The sequence below is a fragment of the Mastigoproctus giganteus genome, chromosome 10, assembly GCF_048544385.1.
Source record: "Mastigoproctus giganteus isolate SK-2022 chromosome 10, ASM4854438v1, whole genome shotgun sequence".
Classification (NCBI taxonomy): Eukaryota; Metazoa; Arthropoda; class Arachnida; order Uropygi; family Thelyphonidae; genus Mastigoproctus; species Mastigoproctus giganteus.
The window spans coordinates 133179576-133199171 of NC_143584.1; the positions used below are offsets into that span (position 1 = coordinate 133179576).

At 40.2% G+C, this 19596-nt stretch overlaps 1 protein-coding gene across 6 annotated transcripts in view; it reads right to left on the minus strand.

Annotated features, from left to right (window-relative positions):
* The window catches only part of LOC150079291 (intermembrane lipid transfer protein VPS13D-like), a 1618665-nt gene that overhangs the window by 1575239 nt on the left and 23830 nt on the right, over positions 1-19596 (minus strand). For all 6 annotated transcript variants that reach the window (XM_090383928.1, XM_090383929.1, XM_090383926.1 and 3 more), the window contains one exon: positions 15292-15413. In XM_090383928.1, coding sequence (XP_090240054.1) covers positions 15292-15388 — 97 coding nt within the window. In that variant the 5' untranslated portion in view covers positions 15389-15413. The remainder of the gene's footprint in view (positions 1-15291; positions 15414-19596) is intronic.

Below are 19596 nucleotides of genomic sequence, written 5' to 3' on the forward strand. Positions count from 1 at the left end.
GACCTAAATAGACTACTGCAAGGCCTTCGACTCTGTGCCCCATAGTTAGCTGATAGAGACATGGAAGATCTACAAAGTCAACCAGACATGACACATTTCCTAAAAGCAATCATGGCAAAACTTAGGACCACTATCAGGGTCGAGAACATCACAACCAGACCAATACCCACCAGAAGTGGACCTTCCAGGGAGATGCCCTGAACCCAATGTCCACCATGCTCAATAACAGCAAGTACCGATATACCCTAAAAGAAGGAAGGGAGAACCTGTACACGCTCTCTCATCTGATGTACATGGATGACATCAAACTCAATGCCGCAAACAAATATCAATGCCAACAGCAACTCTGGATCACCGAAGGGTTCAGCCCTGACATAAGGGTGCAATTTGACCTAGACAAATGCAAAACTCATGGACTGCACCAAGGACATCCAGTCGGATGAAACTACCAGCTGAAGACCAGTAAAGAGATTGAAGCCGCCATAACAGGAGACATACAAATATAACGGGAATGATGCAAGCCCACAAATTAGAACACAAGGAAATCAAGGCCTGCCTTCAGAGAAACACCAGCAGAAATTCAAAAGCCTGCTAAAATTAAAGATGAACAGCAGAAACAAGATCACAACCATAAACACTTATGCAGTCCCAGTACTCGTTCAGAATCATAAATTGGACCAACATCGAGCTGGAGCAGACAGTCTTCTCCACCAGGAAGGATAATGATGACCAAGAAGTGTCAACTCCACTCACAGTCAGCCATCAAGAAATTGACCAAAGCTGGTGACGTTGTTGTTGTTGTTTTGGTTTTTAGGAGCATTAGCAACTAAGGCCATATTGCTCCGGGGATATGAGGTGGTCATTCCCTGACCTTTCCGCATCCTCCATATTTGGTGGCTCACGGGCTCGAACCCCGGTCTAATCAAGAAGCATGTGCTATGCACTGCTGCTCCTGCCCACCTGGCTACGGAGGCGCCTCCAAAGCTGGTGAAGAAGGAGAGAGGGAATTGACTGACCTCACTGAAAAAAAGAAAGCAATTAAAAAATTGTGGAATTACTTCTAGGAAAACACAGCACCAATCTACCAAGTCATAAGAAATATAAACAAATGGCAACAACCTCAACAAGTTGGTTGGGTTTTATTGGCGCATTAGCAACTAAGGCTATAATACGCGAAAAACCTGGTCATAAAAAGTAAAACTTTCAGTGGCCTAATGAATTAGGTCACTAAGTCAAGGTATAAAAACAAGTATAAACTGTAAAAGACAAATATCAGTAAACAAGTAACAATAACAAGGTAGATTTTTTAAATATCAGTAAAAAGGTTTACTGATTTCAAAAAGCTAAAAATAGACACATTGTCGGATAAAATCTGACTGAGTGTATACGGCTCAGTCAGATGGTTAAAAGCGGTAAAACGTATATTGCTAAAAACTGGACAGTCAATTAAAATGTGTCTGATTGATAAAACTTTGTCACAGGACACACACATAGGAGGATCATCAGCCCTCAGCAAATATGAATGAGTCAAATGACTATGTCCTATGCAGGTCCGGGCAAGAGCAACTTCCTCCTTATGATTCCTGCACAGACTAGACTGCCACAGTTCAATTACAGGCTTTATACGATATAATTTATTCATAGTCTGTCTATTCCACGAATCCTGCCATTGGGAGTATATCTTTTCGTGTATTATTTGCCTGTAGTCTGTATAGGGGACTGATAGGCAGTGATTATTATTGGGAATTGCTGATTTGGCTGCGGTGTCAGCCAAATCATTTCCCCTAATCCCAATGTGGCTGGGAATCCAGCAGAAGCGGATATCATATTCACGTTCATGGAGAAAGTGAATCTTCTGCTGAATGCACGACAGAACTGGATGAGAATTATATCTCACAGTTATTAAAGCCTATAACACGCTGAGAGAATCGGAATATAAAATCAACCATTCGTATTGGCATTTACTAAATTTGATCCAAGGCTACTCTATAGCGTGCAGCTCTGCAGTAAATATGCTGCATTCAGAGAGAATCTGCTCCGATGTAGTGGTGTCTGTAAAGACAGCAGCAGATCCCACATATGATTCCGACATGGAGCCATCTGTGTAAAGTGGCGCGAAGTCAGAATGTTCAGCTTGGTATGCTGAATAAATCTGGAAGTAGACAGATGGAGTGTCCGACTTTCCCCAATTTCTAAGGGACAAGTCACATGCTGGAACATGAGCATGCCAGGGTGGAAAGGGTTGCTTTGGTGTTTGGGCAACTTTGTCTACCTTGATCTTAAGTTCTTTGAGTAGCTCTTGGAGACGAATACCAAAAGGACAATTGGCAGTCTTATGGGTGTTGTACAAATTTTCCCTTCGTGGCTCAAAAACGAATGGCCACGTAGGATGGTTTGGTAGGGATTTCAGTTTTAAAGCGTACATTAGAGACAACTGCTTACATCGAAGGGATAACAGTGGTTCGTTTGCTTCGACGTATAAGCTCTGGACAGGAGATGTTCGATATGCTCTGATAGTGATACGGAGAGCCTGATGATGGACAGGATCCAGCCATCGAAGTACACTGTCTCTGGCCGAATTGTATACCAGGGACCCGTAATCTAGTCTGGATCGTACAAGTGCACGGTAGATGCGTAGTAGGGTGCATCGATCCGCACCCCAAGATGTACAGGAAAGAGACCGCAGAATATTCAGGCCTCTTGTGCACTTTGTGCGGAGTTGACGGATGTGATCCAGAAAGGTCAGCTTTTTATCAAATACGAGTCCCAAGAATTTTGTGTCCGCCGCTACTGGAATAGCATTTTGTCCGAGCCTTAATTCAGGTTCAGGATAAAGATTACACTTACGACAAACGTGTACACAAATGGTCTTCTGTGGCGAGAACCTGAATCCATTAGACAGTGCCCACAAATTTAGGCGATCAATGGCTTTTTGCAGTTGTCTTTCAACTGCAAAAAGCCATTGATTCCTCATGCTGCATGACTGACAAAATATGCTAAAGTCATCAACATAGAGGGCACTGTTTACAGTTGGAAGAAGTTGTTCTGTGATGGAATTTACTTTGATGGCGAAAAGCGTGACACTTAAAACTGATCCTTGTGGTACTCCCTCCTCTTGGCTAAAGGAACGAGAGAGTGAGAATCCCACACGAACTTGGAAAGATCGATTGGCTAAAAGATTTTTAATAAAAATGGGGAGATGCCCTCTAAGACCTTGGTCTTAGAGGGCATCTCCCCATTATGCAAATCTTTTAAGATGGCAAATCTCCAAGTTGTGTCATACGCTTTCTCCATGTCAAAGAACACAGACACCAAATGTTCACGTTTTAGGAAAGCATCCCGGATGGATGTTTCCAGTCTAATAAGATGGTCCAGAGTGGACCGGTTCCTTCGGAAGCCGCACCGGATATTGGAGAGAAGGTCGTTTAATTCTAAATACCATATTAAACAAAAATTAACCATTCTCTCCAGGATTTTGCACAGTCAGAGCAATAGGGCGATAATTAATAGTGACTTTTGGATCCTTTCCTGGCTTAGCAAAGGCAAGAACAATTGCCTTGCGCCAGAAATCCGGAAACTGCCCTTCAATAAAGATTCTATTATATAGAAGGAGCAGATGTTCAATAGATTTTGGTGAAAGATGCTTAATCATTTCATAATGGATGCCATCTGGTCCACCAGCACTTGCTTTGGAAAGAATGAGAGCTCTTTTCAGTTCCTGTATAGTAAAAGACCCGTTGTAGGGATAAACGCTCTTAGACTTAAAATTAAATGCCTGTTTTTTGATTTTATGTTTCAGGAGCAGGAACTCTGGGGAATATGAAGATGTTGCAGAGATGTTAGAGAATGTTTCCCCAAGAGAATTGGCTATTGCAGTTGGATCTGCAATAGTGCATCCATTATAATCTAGGATTGAAGAAGTGTGGGATGTATATTTTCCCTTCATTTTCCAGATTTTATCCCAGACCAACTTACTACTAGTGGACTGTGTAATTAATGAAGTAAAACGGATCCACGATTCCTTTTGACTCTGACGGCGAATGTAGCATACTTTGGCTTGTGCACGTTTAAAGGCTATAAGGTTGGTTGTGGTAGGATATCGGCAGAATATCCCCTATGCTTTGTTTTGAGCCTTTTTTGCTGCTGTGCATTGTGAATTCCACCATGGTTTGGGAAATGGTGGAAACCGGGCAGATGTTTTTGGGATGGCATTCACAGCTGCTTGGGCAATATTTTCTGTGATGTACTTTACTGCATCATTGATAGGCTCCTGACTGATGGTACTGAGGTCGAAATTTGCCTGATGTTGGAAGGCATTCCAGTCAGCCTGATCAGTCTTCCACCGTGGTAACCTGAAAGGAAGGCACGGTCTCCCACTGTGTAACGAGGTTATCACAGGGAAGTGATCACTTCCATATGGGTTCTCTTCCACTTCCCAAGTGAGTGAAGGGAGTAGAGAAGGGGAGCAGATAGAGAGATCAATAGCAGAAAATGTTTGGGTAGGCATGTGGAAGAAGGTGTTTGTTTCAATATTTAGAAGGGAAAGGTCTTGTCATTTAGCATATGCTCTATGACTCGTCCCCTTCTATTGATGCTAGCACTACTCCACAGGGTGTTATGTCCATTAAAATCCCCGAGAAGTAAGAAAGGGGGTGACAACTGCGTTACAAAATCATCAAGGTCTTCCTGGGAGACGTCAGTCCCGGGTGGCAAATAAATAGAGCAGACGGTTAATAAAAATCCCACTGTAAGGCAAATTGCAACAGCCTCTATGCTGGTTGTAACTAGCAAGCGCTGAACTGGGGTCTGGTTGCCCACAAGGATAGCCACTCCTCCATGAGCAGGACCATCCGCAATTCTATCCTTATGAAAATTTTGATGTTATGCATGGCGGGATCATCATTTGCCTTTAAATAAGTCTCCTGCAAGCAAAAGCAAACTGACTCATGCTTTTGCAGGAGGGCCTTGATGTCATCAGTATTTCGCCGGAATCCACGACAATTCCATTGTAGGAATTTAGCCATTATTTTGGCTTAGTGGGTCCATCAGGCAGCTTCCGAGGTGCTGAGGGCTTACTTTTGTCAATCTTGGATTTATCTTTTTTGGGGAAGAATGAACGCTGTCCCATGTCCATTTCTTCCTCCGCAAAGAGTTCCAAGACTGATTCATCCGGTACCTCCTTGTCCTCGACATCCATTGTTTCTGTTATTACTGGTGGCTCTTTACCACTTGGTTTTGGTAGTGGTGGAGCACTAGGAGGTACGGATATAAGAGTGGCAGCTGACTGCATTTTTTTGGTGGGTTTTTGTGAACTCAATAAATAGCAGGCAATCGGAGTGAATGACTCTCTTGGTGGTACAGTCATCTCAGTTTGCATACCGATAGCGCACTTCGCAGAAACCTTCTGGGCATATGAAGGCTTCCTGCTATTTATTGGTTGTATGCGTTTTCTGAATATCTCCTACCCTCTGGGTAGGAGATATTCAGCTCTGTTTTCAGTTTTTGGATCTCTTTTTCATCCTTCCATTGCTGGCATGCTCTGGAAAAGGCAGGGTGCTCTCCTTGGCAATTTATACAGATCGGTTTGGAAGCTGAACATTCCTTGATCTCGTGATCTTTCGCACCACATCGAGCACAGGCAGGGTTACCACGACAAGCTGTTTGTGAGTGGCCATATTTTTGGCATTTAAAACACCTAAGTGGGTTTGGAATATAAATCCTCACTGGGCAGTTTAAATACCCTGCCTTGATGGAACTTGGAGGCCGTGGGGTGTTAAATGTTAGGATGAGAACTCGGGTAGGGACGAGATTCCCATCCTTCCGCAATGATATTCTCTTGACAGCTGTCACCCCTTGGTCTTTTAGTTCAAAGCAGATTTCTTCTTCAGAGACATGAAGAAGATCCCACTCTGAAATGACACCTCGTGAAGAGTTCAAAGTTTTGTGGGGTATTACGCTGATCGGTATTCCCCCTATGGATGTCGCGTTCAGGATCCTTTCTGCTTGCTTTGTGCTTGAAGCTTCGACTAAAAGATCACCAGAACGCAGCCGTTTCACGGATTTTGGTGATCCTGCCAACCCTTCTAATCCTTTCTGGATGAAGAAGGGTGACATCTTCCCAATTGACTGCTCTCCGGTAGAATGGAGAATGAGGAAAAGCGGTGTTATATCCTCAGTTCTGGCTCTTTTGGCAGAATTGGTGTCATTCTCAACTGATCGATTAGGTAGGGGCCTTGTTGGGGCCCCAGAAGAAATTGGATTTAAATTATTCATATGAATAAAATAAAAATTTCAGATGCCCTAAGTACCTCACCCACCACGGAGCACTACGAGGGGACGCCCACTTGTGAACTAGCAGGTACTGCGTACACAAATGGGATGCCAAGTTAACTTAGGAGCACCATACCCACATTTCCAGTCTTTATCCTGTCCCAGGACCAAAGGGAGGGAGACTTATTGGAACGCAGTTGACCCTAGCAGTAAGAACCACCTGCCGATTGATCCCAGTCGGGCGGGTCCGGGACCACCCGTCTTGTTAAAGCAGGGGCCAAAGTAGTGTATTAAGGCTGGGCCCCTCAACCACCAGGATCCCCCTTTCCAAATTCCACGGGTCACGGTGCACAGCTGCACACGCCGGATTCCAAAAATGTAACCCTGGAACCAAGGTATGGGCATTAGATCCCAGTGATGCTAATCTGGAAGCCCGGCAGCATCACTGGGAGGTCCCCTCAGCACGTACAGGTGCCCACGTCAAGGGGCCCTCAACAAGGGGACCACACTCACACAGACAGAAGAAACAAGGAAAGAAAGATTGGCAAATAAGACACTCCAAGGCAGACACTAACAATGACCTCTATCAAGACTACACAGATAAGATGACCTCCAAAGCTTGGCTCACAAATGGAAGGTTCCCCGAGACCAAAGGATCCATGCTCACCATCATGTAATCATACCAGGAACTACAGGAAATAGATAGTCGGGAACCCCTGGAGTAATGGATGACACATGTCAATGATGCCACCTGGCCCACAGAAACAAACCAACAGATCACCACATTATTCAATGTGATCACCCAGATGATGTACACTCACAGACATGACCAGGTGGCTTAAATAATACATTAGTAGCTAGTGCAAAAATATCAGATGATCAAAGAAAGTTTAACGTATTAGAAGTACAAGCCTTAGGCCATACTAGAAGTCTCTACTCACAGAATATAATAGGACTGTACTATCATAACGGACAAGACAATCCCAAACAGACCAGATGTACCCCTCGTTGACAAGAAGGAAATGGCTACCTACCTGATCGACATAGTGTGCCCAGCACAACAACATCCAGAAAACATGAGGAAAAGATCAGGAAATATTCAGACTTAAGACACGAAGTCAATATGTGGCATATGGAACAAGTAATGACCATCCTGATCAGTGTGTCCACAACTGGCATGATGCCAAAGAGCCTCCATAAGAACCTAGCAACAATAGGCCTTCCAGAGAACACTTACATGGAACTCCAGAAAGCCACAATCCTGAACACCTGTAGGATAGTAAGACAGTTTCTCAAGCAATGGTAAAAATAATCGAACATAACAACCACTCCATGCACTTGGTAATGGGTTGGAAAAAATGTACCTGTCATGGGTTGGAAAAAATCCCATATAAAAGAGAAAAGGTTTTTTATAATAATAATAATAAATCCCAGAAAAAAAGAAAGGCCTTATAATAATAATAAATCCCATGAAGAAAGTTTTGTAATAATAATAAATCCCATAAAGAAGAAAGGTTTTATAATAATAATAACAACACAACTACTAGTACAAGAAGCTCACTTCCACACACACACAAGCACCTGGCAGAGCAGTTCACTCAAATGATAAGACACTCAAGAGACAATCCCAAAGTTTCTCACTCAAGGAATCACATATCTTAAGCCTAAAGACAAAGACACAAGAAACCTAGCAAAATATAGGCCAATCATCTGCCTCCCAACAATGTACAAGATCCTGACCAGCTGCATAACCAGGAAGACATCAGACCACTTAGAGAGCCAGAACATAATGGCCGAACAGCAGAAAGGATGCAAGTGGCCAAGCAAAGGATGCAAGCGGCCGAGCAAAGGATGCAAGCGGCCGAGCAAAGGATGCAAGGAGCAATTAACCATAGATGCCGGGGTTATGGAGCAAACCTACAAGAAGCACCGCAACATGTATACAGCCTACATCGATTACCACAAGGCTTTCGACTCCATGCCTCATAGCTGTCTAATAGAGGCGCTGAACATCTAACAAAGTCAATCCGATAGTGACAAACATTATTTTATTATTATTTGGCTGATGCTGCATAAGCTCATACACTTGCTTTCTTGCATCAAATGCCACTGCTACTACTATTACTAGCCATATAGTGCAAGGAAGCTTGAGGCTTATGCTGCACCAGCTAAAAAAAAAATTTCCAAGTTACCCAGAGAGAGAGAAGTAGAAGGGAATCACCAAGAAGAGAAGAATGATGATATCCAGCTCAGGACCCTGGGTGTGCCACGCCCATACTCACCAGATGTGAGCCCCTTCCTAGGAAAAAATGATGGCAAAATGGAGTACCACCATTAAGGTAAAAAACATCACAATCAGACCAATCCCCATCAGGAGAGGAATCTTTCAGGGAAATGTGCTGAGCCCATTGTGGTTCTGTCTAGCAATTAACCTGCTATCCATCATGCTCAACAGTAGCAAGTACGGATATAACCTCAAAGAAGGAAGAAAGGAAGAACCTGTACACCCTCCTGATGTACATGGAGGGCATCAAAGTCTATGCGGGAACCAAGAAGCACCTCCAGCAACTACTCCAGATCACCAAAGAATTCGGCAACGATATTAGGATGGAATTTGGTCTAGACAAATGCAAGACCCACAGATTGCACCAGGGAAAATTAGTCAACCGAAACTACCAGCTGCAGACTGGTAAAAAGATCAAAGCCATGGCAGAGGGAGAGGCCTACAAATATTTGGGAATGATGCAGGCTCAGCAGTTACAGCACAAGGAAATTAAGGCCTGCCTGACCGAAAAATACCATCAGAGACTCAGAAGCCTGGTGAAAGCAAAGCTGAACAGAGGAAACACAGTTAAAGCCATAAACACCTCTGCAGTCCCAGTGCTAACATACTCCTTCGGGGTCATAGATTGGACTAACACCCAGCTGGAGGATATCATGAGAAAGACAAGGACAATGATGACCAAGAGCCGCCAACACCACGCAAAATCTGCTGTGGAGAGACTGACAATTGCCAAGGAAGAAGGAGGGAGGGCCTGATAGACCTCATTGAGCAACAGAAGACAGCAATAGTTAACCTGAAGGATTACTTCCAGAAACACACAGCAGCACTCCACCAGGTCATAAGGAAGATAGACAAGTGGTAGGCAAGGAGTCCCCCCCCAACCAGGAGGTCCAAACGAAGCTAGAAAGATGGGCAGAGAAGACACTCCATGGCAGACACTACAATGATCTCCATCAAGATCACATAGATAAAATTGCTTCCAATGCATGGCTCACGAGCGGGAAGCTCTTCCCAGAGACTGAAGGATTCATGCTCGCCATCCAAGACCAGGTAATCAACACCAGAAACTAAAGAAAATACATCACCAAGGAGTCCAGAGTAGTAGTAGTAGTGGCATGTGATGCAAGAAAACAAGTGTATGAGCTTATGCAGCATCAGCCAAAAAAAAAAAAAAAAAAAAAAAAAAAATCACACCATTCCCTCCAAATGCCTGTCCAGTTCCACCTTAAATTTATTCAACCCATCAACTTCCACAACGACATATGGAAGTTTGTTCCAGCAATTAACCACCCGCTGGCTAAAGGCAAATTTCCGCACACCTATTCTACATTTGTCTTTTCTTAATTTGAATTTATGCCCCCTTAGGTTCGTAATCTGAACAAGTGGAAGGATCCCATCAGAATTCAGTGTGCTCAACCCATTCAAGGCCTTATACACCTCAATCAGATCACTGCACAGGTGCCTAGTCTCCAGCCATTGCAATTTGCAGAACTTAAGCCTCTCTTGGTAAGAGGATCCCTTCATTCCCCTCACCAATCTTGTTGCCCTTCTCTGTACACGCTCAAGAAAATCTACATCCTTCCTAAAATGAGACCTCCAGACCTGTATGCAGTACTCAAGGTGTGGCCTGACCATTGCCTTATACAGAGGGACAATCCCTCCTTTTCACTGCTAGCAAAATTCCTATATATCATTGACAAAACCCCATGACCTGCCCTGGCAGCCTGTCAGCATTGCCCAGAAAACTTCATATCTGATTGCACAATTACTCCCAGGTCTTTTTCATTTTCTACCACCTTAAGTGTAGTACCACACAGTTGGTACGTTTCTCTGGGGTTACTTCTACTCATACGCACTACTTTCATTTTCCAAGGTTAAACTTCAGTTGCCACTTCTTAGCCCATCTGCCCAAATTTTCTAGATCCTGTTGCAGTAGCACACTGCCATTAACAACCCTGCCAACCTTTGTATCATCTGCAAACTTCGACACTTTGACAAATAAAATAAGATGAAAAAAATGAATTAATGTACTTTTTTGGACAGGTTAAACTTCACAAACCCGGTTTTCCCGTACGTCCTATTGTATCATATAAAAATTCAGCATTTTCACACTTAGTGGCTCACTTGTACAACATCATTAAACCATTTAGACAGTTGATAAGGTTTGGCATAAAAAATTGTGACACTTTATTTAATAGTATTAAAAATATTACACTTGGCGTTCATGATAAATTATTTTCGTTAGATGTTACCTCTTTGTACACCAATGTAAATGTGGACTACGCTCTCGATGTAGTTTGGGAACTGTTAAACAAAGATTCTATCGTGATAAATCTTTGTTTAACTAAATTACTCAAAAAAAAGAAATTTTGGGTGATTTAGTGTGTATTAAACGCGAAATAGTTGGCTTCTCGAAGCCAACTATTTTGCGTTTACTATATACAAACAGGTTTTCGGTTTACCGATGGTTTGAACACGAGCAGTTTTATAGCAGAAATCTATCTTGCCAATACCTAGGACATTCATTTAACACCGTTTCTTCCCCACATTACTTACTATGGGAGATATATTGATGATATACTTGTTATAACAGATCACAACACCACTCAGGACATCCTACAGGTATTCAATAATATTCACACGAGACTACATTTTACATTTGAGTAGGAACAGATAGAAACAAAAGCCCTGAATTTCTTAAATTCCACTCTCACACATGACATGCAAAAAATCCAATTTAGCATTTACCGAAAACCCACCAATTCGGGGATGTACCTGCATTACCGGAGTTATCTTTCACATATAAGAGATCTATTATATTTAACGCTTATAAATATTCTACGTCTGAACCCACCTTACACTTAGAAATTGTTACACTATCCGACAGGTTTTTAAATAGAGGCTATCCTCACTCCGTTATAAATCAAATCAGGTTACAGACTAAAAATAAAACAGCAAATATGATACCCATTAATAAAACCAATAAAACACTTTATTTCCATACCATATATTGAACAATGGTACAGGCAACTTAAACTCTTTAGAAATACCGAATTCAAAATTATAGCCAGGCCCATGCAGAAGCTCCACAATATATTAAAAAAAATCACACAATTCTTCCTTCTTGCTCGGCTCAGGTAAACAATCTTGTGTACAAGATTTCATGTAGTCAGTGTGATTCATCGTACGAGGGTTCCACTCATTATACTTTAGATTTACGTGTCAAGCAACATGCTGCTTCCGTTCGCACGTCATACGCATCGGAGTTGGCCTTTCATACAGTTAATGATGGTCACGTATTCCTCTTCAACGAAGCAGTAATTTTAAATATACAACACAGTTACATAAAATTACTGATCGCTGAAACACTTGAAATGAAACTACACAAAATTTCTATCAATGTGCGACGGCCTTACCTAATTTCGGATTTCTGGTCTTTTTTGCACATGTGACCATTTTAAATAAATTGAAATATAAATAATCTCTCTATTTCAGAGTCAAATACACACACAAACACTTCACGATATTCCCATCCTGTGAACACGGCAATCACACGAAAAGCGTGGTCTGCTTAAGGAAGGGAAGCAGCTGTGCATTTTGTTTAATTTGAGTATTCATCCAAATTGTAACTTTTAATCCTTTTAATTTTAATCGTGTTTTTAATTTTTTTAATTGTGATGTTAATAGCGATTTTAATTATTTATCATCAGAAGCAGTTTTATTTCTTCTGACACAATGTCTTCTCGCACTCATGGTCTTGCTGCGGTAGTTTGATGTTTCGGGGTCGGGTTGAGGCTCTCGGCTTTCAACTCCGTTGCGCATCGGATTTGGTCATATCTCTATGAGTGAGGGAATTCACTGATTCATTTTTTTTTCATCTTATTTTATTCGTCACATTTGGGAGAGAATTGACTGGAAGCCTTCCACGAAAAAGATTGAGGTAATCTCTTACTTTTTTAATATATTAAAAAAATCATGGAAGTTACTGAGCCCAGTACCTCTGAATTTTTTACTAAGAGCAATAATAATAATAATATTGGAGCAAGTCTACAAGTATCGACCATCCCGATCATCATGTCAACCACCAGTATGGTGCCAAAGACTCTAACAGAGCAGCCTAGCAGCAATAGGTCTCCCAGAGAACACCTACAAGGAACTCCAGAAAGTCGCAATCCCGAACACCTGTAGGATAGTCAGAGATTTCCCCGACCAACAGTAACACCAGACATTACAACTACCCTGTGTACTTGGTAGCACTACCCGTCACGGAGTGGAATCCACCAATCAGGGAGAAATAATATAAGAGCAACAACAATAATTGAGACAGAACATCATAGCTGAGCAGCAAAAAGGTTGTAAGCAGATGAGCAATTGACCATTGACGGTGCAGTTATGGAGCAAGCCTACAAGAAGCGTTGCAACCTGTGTGTGGCCTACATTGACTAATGCAAGGTCTTCGACTCCATGCCCCACAGCTGGCTAACAGAAACACTGAAGATATACAAAGTCAACCTGACATTGATACCCTTCCTAGAAGCAACCGTAGCAAAATGGAGGATCATCATCAAGGTCAAGAACATTCGCAACAAGGCTGATCCCCATCAGAATAGAAATTTTCCAGGGAGATGTCCTGAGCTCACTATGGTTCTGTCTAGCACTTAACCCACTGTCCAAAGTGCTCAATAACAGCAAGTACAGATATACCTTAAAACAAGGAAGCAAGAACCTGTACAACCTCCCTCACCCGATGTACATGGATGATATTGCACTCTATTCCGCAACTCAGAATCAACTTCAACAGCTACTACACATCACCAGAGTTCAAAAATGACATCAGGATGCAATTTGGCCTACACAAATGCAAGACACATGGATTACATCGAAGTAAGACAAAATTACCAGCTGAAGACTGGTGAAGAGATTGAAGTCATAACAGATGGAGAGACATACATATATATCAGGAGATACAGGTCCACCAATTAGAACACAAAGAGACCAAAGCTCACCTGACTGAAAAACACCAGGGAAACGGAGAAGCTAAAATCAAAGCCTGAATTGGGGGAACATGATCACAGTCAGAAACACTTATGCTGTCCTCATCCCAACATACTCCTTTAGGATCGTAGACTGGACATACCAAGCTGAAAAGGATTATGAGATCAACCAGGATAATGACCACCAAGAGCCATCAACACCACCCCAAGTTGATCATTGAGAGACTGACAAAAGCTAGTGTAAAACGAGGGAAGGGATTGACTGACCTTAATGAACAAGAGAAGCGAATTAAAAACTGGAAGGATTACTTCCAGGAAAACAGTACAAATTTACTAAGCCATAACAAACAGCACAACTCTCTACCTGAACAAGAAAACCACACTCACACAGACAATAGAATCAATGACAGAAAGATGGGCAAAGAAGACACTCTGTGACAAACACTACAGTGACCATGAAGGCTACACAAAGATGGCGTCCAACACTTGGCTCACAAAAGGAAAGCTCTTCCCCTAGACCAAGGGATTCATGCTTGCCATCCAAAATCAGGTAATCAACACCAGGAACTACAGGAAATACATTGCAAAGGATCCCAGAGTAATAGATGACACGTCATTGATGCCACCTGGCACCAGAAACCATCCAGCACATCACCGCAGGATGCAAGGTGATCACCAAGATGGAGCACACTCAAAAACATGACCAGATAGCCAGGATAATACATCAGAAGCTATCGCAAAAATATCACATGATCAAAGAAAGTTTACAGTATTACAAGAGACTCAGGCCCTACTAGAGACCTCTACTCACAGACTATACTGAGACCATGCCATAATAATGGACAAGAAACAGACTATCCCTCACTGACAAGAAGGAAATGGCTGCCTACCAGATGAACATAGGGGTGCTCAACACCAGCAACCTATAGAAAACACACAAGGAAAAGATATGGAAGTACTCAGAATTAGAAAGGAAGTCAAGGATACATGCCATATGAAACAAGTAATGATCATCCCAATCACTGCATCAACTACAGACACGGTGCCACTACATAAGAACCTAGAAGCAATAGGCCCTCCCAGAGAACACTTACATGAAACGCCAGAAGGCCACAATCCTGAACACCTATAGGGCAGTTATAGAGGCCCTTGACCAACAGTAATAATAGTAACTGGACACAAGAAATCACTCCATGCACTTGGTAGCAGTACTCATCACAGGGTGGAATAATAATAATAATATTAACAAAAGATTAATTTGTTTTGGTTTTTTTATAATAATAATGGCAGTATAATATAATATACCAATAAGATGGCAGTATAATATACCAACACTCAAACAGTGAAAAGGAAAGATTGGGACCTAACATAAAACTGGAAGTGACTGACCTTTCATATATCCTAGCCTTTGGTGATTTACAACTTAATTTGCTAGCAGGCGTGCAAAAATTCTTAGCACAAAGATCATTTTAGTCCTCCTCAATACAGATTTTTTGAATTTTTAATGGCAAAAATGGGGTAAATTTTTTCTTGAAAGGTGCAGAAACAAATGGGGGTCAAAATAATTCTCATATTCCTGTCAAAAAGATTAAATTAAGTTTATGTATGATAATTAAAGATTTAAATTACATATATATTTATTACATTTTTAACAGTAAAAGTGAAGCAACTGCATAATTTACCACTGAGAAATAGTTTGACTACTCTCAATAATTCAAAATATATTATATGAATACCATATACCTTGGAGAAGTCCAATAGAAAGTTGATCAGTGTTCACATTTTCCAAATAACTTCCTATGTAAGTATTAAGAACCCATGCAGCCAAACCTTCTAACATTTTGCATTAACAAATGAAATATCACCTATATGACAAAAGGCATTAATTAAATCAATCATCAAAATGTGAATTGTAACATTATAATAAAACAACATTGATATATAATAACTCATTCTATAAATAAAAAAACAAAAAAAGAGAAAATCACAATTACAAACAAAACCTGGCATTCAGAAGTATAGGTCATCATCATGTTCAACTGATGTCCATTTAGACCTAAATGAATGTCAAATGATATGATGAGACTATGAGCAGAAAAGAAAAATAACAAGGGATGATTATAAATTAACAGGCGACATGGAAAGCTACGTTAAGTACAACCATGTCTGCAATAAAGTTATGAAAAGGCAAGCTAAGGCGGAATATCAGAAGTTCATGCCTAAGAAAGACATTCAGGAAAAACAATAAAAGTGTTAAAAAGTGCTTACAGAAAATTACTTCCAGAAATGTTCCTGGAAGCTCAGAAGAAATGTATGGAACAGTGTGTGCTAGCCCAAGACAATATTTTGAAGGGGGATAAACTTGTAAGATACAAAATATTTCTTTATATTTATTTTATTATAACAGTCTCATTATTTAACAGCCACACTTCTATTACCTGTTATAGACATTTGGAATTTTTAGCAACTGGGTCATACTCTGCAAAATTATTTTGGTATACACTGAAACCTGCTTTAAATGCCAATATCCTCTCTTAAAGCAGCAGATTTTTATATCAGTCCAGTGGCATAGCCAGGGTAGGGTCAGCAGGTATATTGTACCCCCTGATGCCGAAATCTTGTATTGTGGTGCTTTTTTTAGAAAAGTAATACTGTGATATACTTTGTACAACTTACTTAAGCACTTATTCAATGTTTTTAAAAATAGTAACTTTTATATCTGCAATTCATTGTTTTTACAATTAAATTACGTGGCATACATTGTCTTTAACAATCATTAACACACTTGCACCACTACGCTACAATAGTGATGCCCATCCCAACTAGCCTCTAGCAATAAGCTCGCTTCCTACACGATTTCTCCTGAGTATCATATTTCTGATGTTTTTCTATGTTCTTTTGGAAAGGATTATAATTTTTACAAGTGGTAGAGGTCTGTGTGCTGCTCATTTTGTCTGAAATGAAAAAAAAAGACCATGAATGAGATATTACTGTGCTAACCGGGGGCACATCTATATTGCAGACCCTTTGATCTTCGCATATATTGATGATGTTCTGAAACTGACCATTGCATTGGGACGCACCCCTTCCTCTAATTAGCGTTTATCCTGTGGTGTTCAGAGAAGCGTTAAATGACCAGGCAGCGTAAAGCATCTATTTCAGTCACTCCAAAGCATGCAGTTTCATTAAATTTATGGTTTTGAGGTTCATTTGCCATTTTCACAACAACATTCTATCCTTGTCTACTGCTTTGTTTCTGTACAGCTAACAGGACCCTGACTTTGTTGCTAGCCATGAATAACACATTTTATATGTATCTGTTCTATTTTCGTTTGTGGTGGGAAAATTTGTTGCAAAGTTCCTTGAAGAATGCCCTTCAAATGGCAAATGCAGGCAGTTCTCGCTTTACGAGTTCTCGGGTTCACGAGTTTTTTTTCCCAAGTATCAAGTATCAACAAAATAGAAAATATGAACATTAATTGCTAAAATTTAATGTTAAACATTCATAAATACTGCATTTCAAACTACGTGTGTAGCTATACAATACAATGTACCCAACTTTACGATATTAATCCATTCCAGAGACACAATCGTATCGTTAAAATATCGTAATGTGAGCTCAATAACATGTTTTTTTGGTAATTCGTTTCAAGATCTTGGATGTTGAAACTTTCGCTGTATAACTGAGCTATTTATCTCTCTAAAATGTCATTTTTAAGGTCACGAGCGTGACCTTAAGGCCATATAAAAGGTCGTGGAGCATGGTTTGTAAATTATATTAGTTACCAAAATTCAAATCATTAAAATGCACTACACTTTCGTCGTTATCTTATGTTCTGTTATAAGAATCAAATGTTAAACGCCTTTGTGACATTTTTCTAAAGCACATTTCTGGAGGTCACGACCATAAAACAATAAAAACAATTTGCACTTTCTGGTTTATTGGGCATTTTATGTTACTGCAAGCAATTATAAATGAGTAGTAAACTCGATCTTCTTGAATTTGCAAAAATACTGATAGCTGGAATTGTGTGGTTTTTTACGTTATTAGCATGAAACGCATTTCCCCTTTACTGAAATCTTCAATCGTATAAAAAACATAAATAATTTTTCAGAATCTTCTCTTCATTTCTTTTTTTTTTTAAGCTTCATAAACTTGTTACTCCATGCGAATCGTGTTAGTTGCAATTTGTGTGCCGTTAAAAAATGCTTATGCATGCAATTTTAGAAGGTGGTAGATGACTTTCATCGACCAGTGAAATACCACCACTTTGTTTATTGGAGGCTTGAAGTGGTGAAACCCATGTTTAGTCTCTAGAGCAAAGTTTCCGGTATCCCCTTCCCCCCATATTTCTCCTTCAACCCATGCACGGTACTAAGTACTATAGGTTTTGATACCTTTCGTGTTTGGGGTTTTCATAAAAAAAAAAAAAAAAAAAAAAAAAAAAAAATTGTGAAATTTATAATTAAAAGAGATTATCTTGGAAAAAAATGCCTCTTGAAATATTTCTGAAGATGACTCCTTGTGCAACAAGCCAACGAGTGCTGAGCCAATAATGAGTGATCAACGAGTGTGCATTTAGTCGACGATGATGATGATGAAGAATAAACATTCTTTAACATTTGTAAGTCGTAATTAATTTCTCTATTATTATAATTTGCTTGATTTTACAGGCTATGTTTTCATTTCTTTAGATAAATCAATTATTGTTTAAACAAACTAATTAGCTAACTAATTTCATAGTTGAGAACGTAACCCCTATTTTTAACCTTATGTCTATATGAAATAAATTCCCGCTTTACAAGTGCACGTGCTAGGAACGAATTAACTCGTAAAGTCGAGAACTACCTGTACTATATATAATAAATCAATATACATGAGTGGGAAGTAAAAAAAAAAAAATTCAGCCAATTATGGATTTTAGTTATGCCACTGGCTGTATGACACAATGTATGTACAATGATCCTAAGGCATCTGGCAACTGCAGCCAGTGCAAGTAGCCAGCTGACAAACATTCTCAAGTTGTGTGTTTTGTTTTGTTTTTTAACATCTTGTATAGTGTCACAATAATGAAAAGGATATACAGTCAGTCCTCATATAACATGTGTTTACACTACACGAATTCGATCATATACGATTTATAAATAGGGGAACGATATTGTGTATAACACGAACTGAATTAGCTTATGCACGATTCGTCTTTGCGTTTACAAGAAATGGCAGTCGAACACGGAATCACTCCAACTGAACGCAGCACGATAGCAACGAAGAGAAGATTCTGAAAATGTATTTATGTTTTTTATATCAGTGAAGGGGAAACACATTTCACCATAATAACATAAAAACCCACACAATTCCAGCTATCGGTATTATTGCAAATGCAATTAGATCGAGTGTACTACCAGTTTATAACAGATTCCACTAGCTGAAACGCAACTGAAAATTGTTTTTATTGTTTTATGGTAGTGATCTCCAGAAATGTGAGCTAGTGAGGTGTTAATCTGTCTCTGCCTTTACGGTGTTGTTTATTCAGTTGCGCAGCTTTGTTTATGTGTATCAAGCGTGCCTCCTCATTTTGTAATTGTGCTTTATTCCCTAAAAATCAGTAAAATACTTAAAAGGTATGAAGAGGAAGAGCCCTGGTGAAGACACTACAGATTCAGAGAGAAAATAAAAAGCAATATTGATAGACAGAGGCAGATGGTTCAAAAATTCTTACCTGGGAAAATTTGTAGCGGCCTCATACTAGCGTTTATGGCCAAAATCACACTTCTGGCCTCCCGCCCACCGGGGTTTCTCCGGTAAGGCTAATGGCCAGTCTGCCTCTGTTAGAGAAAAAATATGAAATTGTGAAACACTTTGAGCAAAATGAAAGAACATGCGATATTGCACGTGCTACAGGCCTAAAGGAGGAAACACCCAAAATTAGAAAGAATACAGAGAAAATAAAAACAACTTTCATAGCAGGAACAACTCAATGTGTAATAAAATCCATTAGATCAAGACACAAAGAATTGAAAGATATGGAACCGCTGTCATAAAATAGC